This window comes from Fulmarus glacialis, unplaced genomic scaffold (assembly GCF_000690835.1).
Source record: "Fulmarus glacialis isolate BGI_N327 unplaced genomic scaffold, ASM69083v1 scaffold16169, whole genome shotgun sequence".
NCBI classification, from domain to species: Eukaryota; Metazoa; Chordata; class Aves; order Procellariiformes; family Procellariidae; genus Fulmarus; species Fulmarus glacialis.
In genome coordinates, this window is record NW_009231551.1 from 9,692 (window position 1) to 21,200 (window position 11,509).

The 11,509-nt window shown below is 39.7% G+C and overlaps 1 protein-coding gene across 1 annotated transcript in view; it reads right to left on the reverse strand.

The window, feature by feature from the left end:
• Positions 1-2,051: 2,051 nt before the first annotated feature.
• MRPL1 (mitochondrial ribosomal protein L1) overlaps positions 2,052-11,509 on the reverse strand; it is a gene marked incomplete at its 5' end in the record, with an annotated part of 16,329 nt that continues 6,871 nt past the window's right edge. Inside the window, 2 exons of the mRNA XM_009584632.1 lie at positions 2,052-2,303; positions 4,247-4,328. Of these exons, the coding sequence (XP_009582927.1) occupies positions 2,149-2,303; positions 4,247-4,328 (237 nt within the window). The remainder of the gene's footprint in view (positions 2,304-4,246; positions 4,329-11,509) is intronic.

Sequence of the window (11,509 nt, forward strand, 5' to 3'; positions counted from 1 at the left end):
GAGGTACAAGAATTTCTATGCAGACAGGTAAGGGTAACTTCTTTGAAAAGTGAGGCCTGCCTCCAATAATAGGAATGATTTAAAGCCACAAACACAAACCAGCCTTCCGGTTTTGGACAAGCTCATCCCTTGTGTAAATAGCCAATCCTTTTTGGAATCTTCGTGCATTTTAGAGTGCAGTTTTACTAATAGATGTTTAGCAAAGTCAAAAAAAAAAACCCCATTAAGAAACTCCCGCCATAACACCTCTACAGAAGGGATCAAGAATGCCACCTGCTGGAAACAACGTGGAAAAAACTGTGAAAGAAATTCTGCAGCAAAGCAAAAAACACCTATTATTAAACAGCCAGTTAAAAAATGCATGGATATTTATGCTGGTCTCCAGTTTATATTTAAGAACTATGCCGGAGGAAAACACGGTAAGCAAAATAAGAAGTCACAGCAATTGCCACAGACTGAATTAAATCAGGCAGAATGGTAAGATTACATTACAAGCACACCCAAGAGTGGTTGTTGCGAAAAAGGATTGGTGTTTTGGTTTTAATCCGATTGACCCACACCAACCAGCCCCAAAGAACAAAAAGCTAACTGTGCAAAAAATGGAACCATTGCCAAGTTGAGCCTTTTGATGTGTTTTAGAGCTCAAACCCCAAGAAGAGTTCCACTCATTTATTGGGAATCTACCACTTACGTTGAACTGTGCCGTTGCTACAAGAGACCTCCGTTTCAATTAGAGAGTCTTTATTTTCAAGGTTTTCCGCCAAATCTAAGTGGTATGCCTATCTACTAAGAGTCAGAGGACCAAAGTTAAGCAGGTAGATAACCAAAGGTGACCCCCACACCGGCAGGGGGGATGGGGAGCCTCCATCCAGCCACTAGATAATCAGTGTCTTCTAGCCAGGTCTGCAGAGCCTAGCGCACCTCCAAGATGACTAACCTAGCACAGGACCACAGCCCCCCAGCTCCCAGCCACTCACTGCTCTGGTTTTGTACGTGCTCTTCCTCTCCAGACAGTAGCACGTGAAATCCGCGTAAGGCATCAGTCAGCATTTTCAGGCAAAAAAACCCCCCAAAAACCAACCAACCAAAAACAACCTACAACAAAACAAAAAACACCTCATCAGGAAGTGTAGCATGGGAGTCTTCCTCTCTCTTGAGGATCACCTGCTGCTTGTTGTGAAGCTGCCCCCACTCTCCCAAATCCATCCCAAGTGGTTATTCACAAGCCCATCAAGAACAACCTCGATGCTAGAAAATAGACAAGAAAGTGACACTTAGACTTTGTCGCTTCACTCAGGTTTCATCCCAAAACATTTTAAGCGTAATTCTTTCCAGGACAGTGCAAACAAACCACTAATTGACTGGATTCTCTGAGGGGTATCGTACCAGTTATGCATAGAGGAAATAGCATTATTTTAAAGATAAGGTGCATGATCACTCCTCCCACGGAATACAGCCAATTTTTCATTTAAAAAACCTCATCTATTACAGCTTGTCACAAAGACTAACCTGCATTCAAAGGGTCAGAGTGGCAGAGCAGTAATCCTCTGTATACACCTCCAGTATCTAGGTATGCAGGTTAAATGAAAACAAATTGAGTTATCACAAGCATCATGCAGACATTACTCCCACCAATTCAAGAGGAACACCATGTCTGACTTGGCAGAAAAATGGAATGGTAAATAAAAACTAGTTTCCTTCATTGGCGAGATATACAGCAGCTTTCCCACGTAACTGCATTAGATGCTCCGCGGGGGAACGAGTCAAGACCCCAAAAGCCTTGAACATTCCGCAATTTCAACAGAGTAAAAAGCCCAGCATTACAGATATAGCGTGTGCTGGCCTTGCAGCTGCAACTGTGGAAATTGGATGGCAACACTTGAAAAGTTACAGAAATACTTTTATTAAAGTAAGAACTATTACATACAAAGGAAAAAACGACAAACTAGGGAGCTTTCAAGCTCCAACAGAAGGAACTTAAAATGTCTTCCGTTTTGACAACAAACTCCTGTTTGTGACAATGTTTCTTGTTACACAGTGTTTACAAGTGAAATTCACAAGTTAGATTATTTTTTCTTTTTATAAAGTATGATTTGAATTACACCATTTGCTTTCCAAGCTTGATCATCAGATCTACGAGGAAAGACATCAGGTACTAACAGATTCTTGGACATGTTTTTCTTCATCATGTTCTGCATTTTCTTCTTCTTCCACTTTCTCTACCTGCGGCAGAAGTCCATCAAGGTTCAATAGCAAACCTTCACTGGTTGAAGATCTAATAACCAACTTCTGCACAAAAGGACCTAGAAAACAAAGAACACCACCAATTCGGTCACTCTACCACTTCTCACGTCTCCAGGCTGATTTATTTTAGTACTAATCCGTACTGCTTCAAGCACGTGACCAGAATCAGAACTATACGTGTAGACACATCCCTTCAGAACAGAGTTTAACATCCACCCTGGCCAGACTGGGTTCAAAATGCAATTCACACTCTGGTGCCATAAAGGGTACTAACGTGATGGCTACCTTATTCCCTCAGTACCTCACCAGCAGTTGACATCACTGGTGCCCCTGGGCCTTAGAACATACAAATAAAGCTTCACACACACACTCCTCCAAAAAAAGGAATACAGGTGAACTGACTTTGGGAAGTGGTCCTGATTGGCAAGATATGGGTGGGAAGTTCGTTGATCACGATATTCATACATGACTAAGAGCACTAAACAAACCATTCCTAATTCTGGATCCTACCATGAAATGCTGACGGAACCTTTTGACAAGAAGAACCACAAAAACAGTCAGATCTCTTTATGGAAGATTAAATAGGTCTACATTATACTCTGAGAACATTTGCCTGGTGGTATTTTTAGTCTTGAATAAGATCAAGTGACTCGCAGAAGAAAGCTGTTTTAGTGATAACAACGTAGCTGCACAAAGACATGCTATTACATATGGAAAGTCTGAAAGGAACTAAAGAACAGGTATCTATAACTAGTTGGTCTAAATGATTGATAGGTAGCAAGCATATCTAGACTCCATTGTTGTAAAGATGTGTTAACTATCAAATTTGCTTCCTATAAATGGCAAATGTATTTAATCAAGCCAGTAAGAGACCCACCGTAAGAATCAAGCTTCATACCACAAAATCAGTAGAAACGCTACTAAAACCAGAAGAGCTTACCATTACTTAAGCAGGTGGTGTAGTACACATAAAAAACTCACTAAGGACAGAAATACCACCACTTTCTGCTTCTATTTACTCACACTTCAAGTCAGCCAACCCTTTATACTTTTTATTTCGGCTGAAATGCTTCTAAAGGCATGTGTACTTGGCTTCTCGTGATCAGTTCTCTGTACAGTAGTTACTAGTAACAGCATCAATTGAAGAGAAGCAAGATGATTCTTTTTGCAGACATTAAGCCAATACCAATATAAAAAGTTGTTTTCTTAGCTTAAACAAGGTTGTTCTTCCATAAAATTACGTTCATAAATCACCATTTCCACTCCAGCTAAGCAGATGACATTTGTTTAGTTTACTTCATTATGACAAAGAGCAGATAGCATATTAGTTGTTCACACTCTGCTGAGAACAGCGAGCAGAACCCACAGGAACAACACACAGAATTCAAACCTTTACTCCTTTGTAACCCGATCCTTTTGCTAACACATTAAAAAAAAAAAAAAAAAAGATTAACAGCTTTTCCCTTGGAGCAGCAGAAATTTTTAAAATATCTTGGTAATAGAAAAAAAAAAATGGTGGTATACCTTCAAACAGGGTTGCTAACCAGACTAGATATTAACTGAAGCATAGATTTTAACTAAGGCAACTACAAGCGGATTCCAGGTTCAGATTCTTTGCATTGAGCCACAACAGGGTCACGCCAGCGGGGTAAAACCAAGGCATGCAGATGCTGAAGACCTCCATGTCTCATAAGGATTTCCTTTAAGCATCAAGCCTGCAAAAGTAGTTTTGTACATCATCTCACTCCTTTCCTCACACAGACACTTACGTCGTGCCACAGCGCAACTAGAGTTCACATCAATAAGAGCAGATGCTATTCACGCCCTTTCAGGCCGTCAAGCTCTTCGGTCTTGATTTACCGTGTTCCCTAAAAATTCCCTCCTCCTGTCCCAAGGCGGACAAAGCAGCAAGGTCATTTAATGACAACCCGGTACAGAACACCCACGTCTTAATTTTGTTTGCTCTAACTTCAACCACCACATTAGAAGAACAGCTACTTACCGTAGGTCGATGGCTTGAATGTGCAGATATCATGGATAACTGTTTTTAGATTGGCAACTATCTGCTCAGTAGGCATATCCAGCTGAAAGAGGATAATGCTAAGTTAGCCATGGTGATACTTAAAGCCTAGATGAATAAATCTGAAAGCGCTGGGTACGTATTTATTCTACATTTGGATAGGTTTTGTTTCACTGTGTTCCCTGTTAAGGAGTTACAAATCCCATTAACAGCCTTATCCAAATGACTCAGAAAAAGAAATATTTTATACGTGGTTATATGCTCATCATTGTTCTCCACATTTCTACTCATGACATTAAATTCCCACAGCTCTGTAACAACATGTAGCCTTAAAGAGGTAAAAAGCCTTAAAAAACAATATATGTAAAATGTTTTCGTGAAAATCGTACTGAAGTGTTTGTGGAAAGAAGCTTCAAGAAGTAGCTGTCAAAGACAACAGAACAGATCAACTAAAAAAACCCATAAGCATCTAAAGTTGAAGGCATTAAGAACTTGAACAGAACCAAATGAATCATTTAAAAATTACAAAATTTCTTCTCCTTTTCTTTCCGATTTTAACATATTACATGCAATTTCTACTTTTTACATAAAGTAGATGGAAGCATTGAGCTCTAAACATAGACCAGTTTTACACACCCCGGTTCCCGTCCATGGCATTTTTAACCTTCCAACAGAAACTGTGGACTGATGGCTCCTCCTTCTGCCCAATGTCCTCATCTAACGGAGTGCTTAAACACACCTCGCATCAGACACATACGTGATCCTCACCAGATAGCTGGAAGTGAACCAACACTGTTGCCAAAAAATTAGTATGTTCATCTTCCCTCATATACCAATCACCTTAAACCATGACTGCTATTCATCTCATCTGGACTCTCTTCAAGAACACGCAACTCATGATCAAGAGACACGCCAACCTGATCACCCTCAGGTCAAAGCCAGGACTGACCCATCTCTCGGCTCCCGGAGAGCTTAACATGCATTTCTCAGACTTAATATTCAGCTCCTATAATGCCCTCCTACGCTTGATTTAATTGGCTGTCTCACCCGTATCACCCACATATCTTGATCCAGATGAAAAATCAAGTTCTTTTTCTAGAGGTTTCAGATCCAGATGAAAAATCAAGTTCTTTTTCTAGAGGTTTCAGATATGCAATGAAGAAACAAAATTGTATTTATTCTCACAGAATTAACTCTGTTTCAGGGGAGCGTACAGGCATCACTGGGGTCTCCTCTTCCTCTCCGCCACTTCCCAGTGTAGCATGAGCATTTTATTAATATCTCATTTATCTGTAAATGTATGCATTACTTTGCAACAGAAATACTGTTATATTTGACTACTCTCCTCCCAGATCTGGCCCATTAATCTCTCTTTATGCTCTTCCCGCAGACTTAGAATCCAAGTGCAGTTCCTCTGTTACACAGACCAGAACGCATTTGTCTTAATGGTTGTTATGCTGATGGCAATGTGCTTAATCATTCAGAAGTTAACAGACGTAAAAATCTGTTTGTTAATGCTGAGCATTTCACTTTGCTGACAGACTCACCATGCTGTACCGAATACAAAATAAAGGAACACTCAGAACCGTTTAAACAAAACAATTCACTGGTAATAACTAATCAGAAACTATACTTCCAATGAAGGTGCAAATAGCGTTTGCTTCCAAACCTTACACTAAGTTCAGGTCTTAAGTGAACCTTCAATTGTACAATTTCCGTGAGCTACTTGGCACTCATCATCTGTAACAAAGTCTAGAAGCATTTATAAAGAGACAGAATTTTCAAGTTGCTCTAAACAAGTCACGTCTTATAAAGATTTAGAAGTACAATCCATTATGAGACAAGACCCATCTCAAAATATGAAGTTAATATTCTGTATTTGTCAAGACAGAAAAATAGGACAGAGTGACTTGCATTTAGTTCCACAACATGACACATCCCAAGAGATCACGTACCATAATTTCCTTGAGATGCCGACAGCTCCATAATGAAGACAGGTAATGCTCAAAGGGTTCCAAGTATTTCAAAATAGCTTCCCCATCCAAATAAATATTTCAGCTTCCCAATAAGTGTTCCACAGTAAATCCTTGTGTATACAGTCACTGTCTATCAGCACTTAGTTATTTAGTTTAATTCAAACCTTGACCAAACTGACAAAAGTACTCTGGACCAGATCTTCAAGGCGAGGCAAGCTACTCTGTTCAGATCAATCACAATGAGAGCTAAATATCTTTAAGTCCTGAACCTTCCTAAAAAATAACCATGCCTGCAGAGGGACCAACTATAACTCAATTACTAGTCCACTTTGTATAAATACAACCTAACCACAAAGAATCTTAGAAAATGACAGTGTATACTACAATCAGAACACAGAAATGAATTATTACATATCTTACTGTTTAAAGCTTAGGACATTTCTCTCTAGAGCAGCACAAGGTGCTGTAAAAAGGTTTACGGAAATTAAAAAAAAAAGGGACAAATAAAGTAAGAAACATATGTTATACATGCCTTTAAAAGGGCCTCCCACTAACTCTGCTGCCTAGTAAGAAATTGCCTATTAATATTGAGCATCGCACAAGTTTCACCAAAACAGATCATGTTTAAAACTTGATTCATGAAGTCTCAACGCTTCTAATCTTCTAGGAGATCTTCAGAAAATGGCAACTGAACACACAGAAGAGCCACTCAGCTATTTGCTGACTAAATATGCACACGAAGAACAAAAAGGTGCCGTACTATTAAAACACTAGCTTCAACCACAGAACTGCTCTTCTCAACTGTATTTAGAGAATAAAAGCTGTTCTACGTACTAGGAGCAGTACAGAGTGTGCGCACCACATGGGATAAAGTAGGTTATGCAGAGAAAGGAACCCAGCGCTTCAGGCATTCAAGTTCAAGAACACGAACAACCTCCCTCCAGAAAGAGCGAGACAGCGAAGTGCTGCAGATGCAAAGGTTACAGAGAATGAGGCTAACTCATCTTCTACACCACAACAGACAGAAAAAAAAAACCTGTTCCTGGATGCAGGGGAGACGTGTGATTTGAGACATGCATGATTACTATGTAAGATGCTTAATGGTCTGGAAACCAGCAAATAAAAGACGACTTGAATAAAATGAAGTAAAATCCAGTACATATCATTTATACATCAGAAAAGAAGACTGAGCAACAGAGAATTAATGGAAACATAACAAAGCTAATAGAGAAAGGTTTCCTGATGGGAATTTCTATCAATTTCTTCACTTTATAGCCTGTTTTACAATGGTTTCATTACCTAGGCTAAGAAAATAAAAAAGCAGCTGACAGCTCTTAAGTTCAGGTCATGCATTGACAGACATAAATAAATACAAATGTACACGTCCACTGCAATCTGCAACTGACTTATCTATCATACAAATTCTAAAAGTGACTTCTGCTACATACTACAGAACAATCAAAAGCCATGCTAATGCAAACTAACTAGGAATGGCACTTCCATTGCTTATTACCTTCTCTAAACATACCTATCATTTGCCAGGACTGGTCCTCCAAAAAAAAAGAAAACCAAAAAAAAAACCAAACAAAAAAACAACCCCAAAACCCCAAACCACTGAGTTGATAGCAGTCTGGATATATTATTGTTGCATCTCATGAAATGGACATAGCATCTTAGCCAAAATTAGACAAGGCTATCCATCTATAAAAAAACCAATACAACGAAAGCTTCATGCAGCTTCAAATTAAGTGAAACAGGAAAGGTGAAATAACCCCTCCTTTTATTCATCAGTGACACTCAACCTCTATTCAAAGGAACCGTACTTGACCATCTCAGCTACTAACATTTTAGTCTCTGTAATGTTTTAAAGTTACATAATCAAATAAAATATATTTAAAAGTAGTATGAAATAATATTTAAAAGTAAGTGAAACTATTTTTAACAGGTATGGTACCCCTAAGTCAACAGGAAAACTCCACAGCCGACAAAAGTATGACTCCAACTGCATTTCTCATAAACATGGTTTGTATAGAAAAAAATATAAAATACCGATTAAATTCCAAGTAAGTCAATCCAACTTGCCTTATTCCTGTGTCCAGTGAGAGTCTTGTAACACTCACTTGCGTGACCATGTTGTTTCTATCTACCCCCTTCTGCCTGGAGGAGGGCAAAGACAGCCTTTTTTTGTTTTTTTTGCATGCACATCTAACAAAATAGGCACTTTGAATTCAGACAACAGTCATTTCACACCACATTCAAGATATTTAGAAGAGGTGTAAAGCTTGAGCCTCTATCTCACTCACATGATCTGTTCTTCCAGCAAGCAGTTTTAAGAATGTATGCTACAACTCCTCAAATAATGCTTAGTACAGCAAGGCAGATCAGTCCACTCTCTATTCCCTGAACCAACTTTCTACTCTTCCCTTCTGCTCCTTTTTGAAGTTGCCAGAAGAAATATATATTAGCACTCATCCACCCGTGTTTCTTCCAGCCTTTTCTTCAACTGGGGGCTTCCCACATCAAGCCAGGAGGACTTAAGAAATCCTATAATAAAGGCTGCCATAATCAGGAATTTAAGAGTTTTAGCATCTTCACTCAGAACTCAGGCACCAGCTTTTCTGAAGAGCTAAAGGACAAGGCAATCATGAAAAACTATCCATTACAAAAACGCAACTGGAATTTTTATGGTTTTATCTCATAGCACGTAATAGTCCTGGACTGCCTGCGACCATTCAACCAGAAAGCTAAATCAGTTCTCAGAGCACCTTAATTGGGCTTACAGTTGTGGTACCGGGGCCAGGGGGCGGGCAGAAATCTACTCCAAGTCCCCTACTACAGCTGCTGAGAGACTAACTAAGAAGAATAGAAAACCCATAAAGATCCAGAATTTGAAGTTTGGTTCCCTCAAGCGCAAGACCTAGAATTCCAACTATCCACCAAAAAAAAAAAAAAAAATTTTATTTCAGTCAAATGCAAAACAATAAACAAGTTCATGAAAATAGACATGAGTTCATAGCTCTGTTTTCCAAGCAGGTACCTTTTGTTTCCTCATGCTGTCTATGAAGATATTTACCTTTTTCACCTATTCTACCTTTTTGCAGTGGTGAGACATTTCTGGAGCACAATAAACTGCCAAGCAATTACCAGTAGTAATTTGACCAGCATCCCATAACAATATGCAACCTCTGCATCATTATAATATAACCAGATTTCCTTTTAATTTCAACACAAAACACTTGATCCTACTGAACTCCAAGAACTTTTCTTCAAATGCCTCTACACAAAACGTTAACTACACCTATTTTAAAAATCAGGTTTAGAGCTACTCCTAACACATGTTATTTTGCTCTGCAGCAGCATAATGCAACAACTCCACCTGGCCAGTTTTCTGGGACATCAAGTCATTACACACTGAGGGCAGAAACTCACACCTCTGCTGTCAGAACTAAAAGGAAGCCTCTGAACCAACAGGTAAGTGTTGACAAACATGGCAGAACAACATTTCTGCACCATTTCAACGACATCTGGAGGACTGACAGTATCAGTAAGAGAAGAGCCCTGATGTATTTTGTGTTGCCTTGCTTTCACAGGTTTCTGCTCAGTTATGAACCTTCCTGAGAAGGTCAGAATAAGGGAAAAAACAGAGTTCTATGTAGAAGCCTATAATAACATGGACCATGCAGATAGCATTTTCTCATCCTGGCACTCAAGGTAGATGCATTTCTGAGTAGCCCCATGCCATTTGCAGGAAAGAACTTGCTACAACTTTTTCCACATCCATGGTCCCGTTTTGTTCGAAACTCAAGCCTTTCACCAGTACGAGACTACTACGAAGACATTATTCGGGTGCAGTCCAGCGCATGCCATCAGGACCTATGCAACACCTTCAACTCCAAGGTACATAATTTAAGGCTGAATCTCTCTCTCATCCTGGACTTGTCAATAGTTGGGATCATTTAGAAATAGCATTGCAGATGGGCAAGCCTTTCCATGTGATATCTCAAATAGAAAACAGCTCAAGTGTTGCAACCTATGCTTTTTGCATTATTCCCTTCAACCCCCAATAAACATTTCAACTCTCAAGCATTCAAAATGGCAAGAGTTAACAGCTCTTCCTCAACTGTGTGATTCCCCCCTCCTTTAAAGAGTTCAAAGCTAAGGAACCATTAGTCTTTTGTTTTTTTCTTTTTCAAGGGACACTGACACTTCAGGCCTTCAATCCCATTAACAACCAAGGGAGGTAGATGCTACTTCCAGTGCCAACTGGCATTTCTGTTTCCTGCCTTAACTCTCATTTCCATGCACTTGTACGTTCTGTGTACCAAGTTTGAGAGATCTCCAGTTCAGTACCTATCTCTCCATATTTATAACCCTGTGAATAAAACAGTCCTCCTGTAAACATGCCCCTTCCCAGAAAATACATCCTTCCGAAAAAATCTTAAAGTCTCACCTCCCGAAACCATCTTACTCTTTGACAGAAGAGCCATTTTGCAGGCAGGTCTCCGCACAGACCGGAAGATACGCTAGAAATTCCTTCCTGGTGTCACATTTGGACTCTGATTTTTCTCAAGACAACTCCAACTTGGGAAAAAGAAAATTTTGTAATGATCAAGAGCACCCCGTCTGGACTCAAGACTTAAGTCAAAACCCTCAAAAGAATGACTTTAAGCTGCCCTCTGCAGGCAACTTTATTCTGAAGGAGATATCCCGAGTGTCCTAATTTGTCTCCCTTCTGCTTTAAGCTCCATGTCTTAAACGAAGATTTTACATCCCGAGTTTCACAACTTCAGATCTAATAACTAAACTTAACTGCTACCAGATTCTGGGCTTTTCAAAGACATCTCAATTACTACTAAGAAAACACCGCTGAGGCTGCCGACTTATGTGGGAGTGCAGCATTACATCAAGCCACTGGCCATAATTGAGCTAACAGGCAACACGAGACAGCAGCACTAAAGGGAAAACATCTCTTCGAGAAACGCCAGCTTGGCAGACTCCCAGAAACATCTACGCTACTGTCTGGAACACGGCAATAAAAGTTCATGCTTCTGTGTAATTCATAAATTATTATTTTCTCACTGACAAGATTTGAATTTAAAAAGCTTTTGATTTAGTGGTGTGCAGATATGCATAACTACTCAAGGCTCTCACAGCCTCCCCGAGCCTTGCCTGCTCCCTGTTTCCTTCTAGCGCCTCTGCACAAACAGTAGGAAAACTAGGTCAGGTAAAGGATAGTGGCTAAAGAGGGGGGAGACATTTTACACAAGCC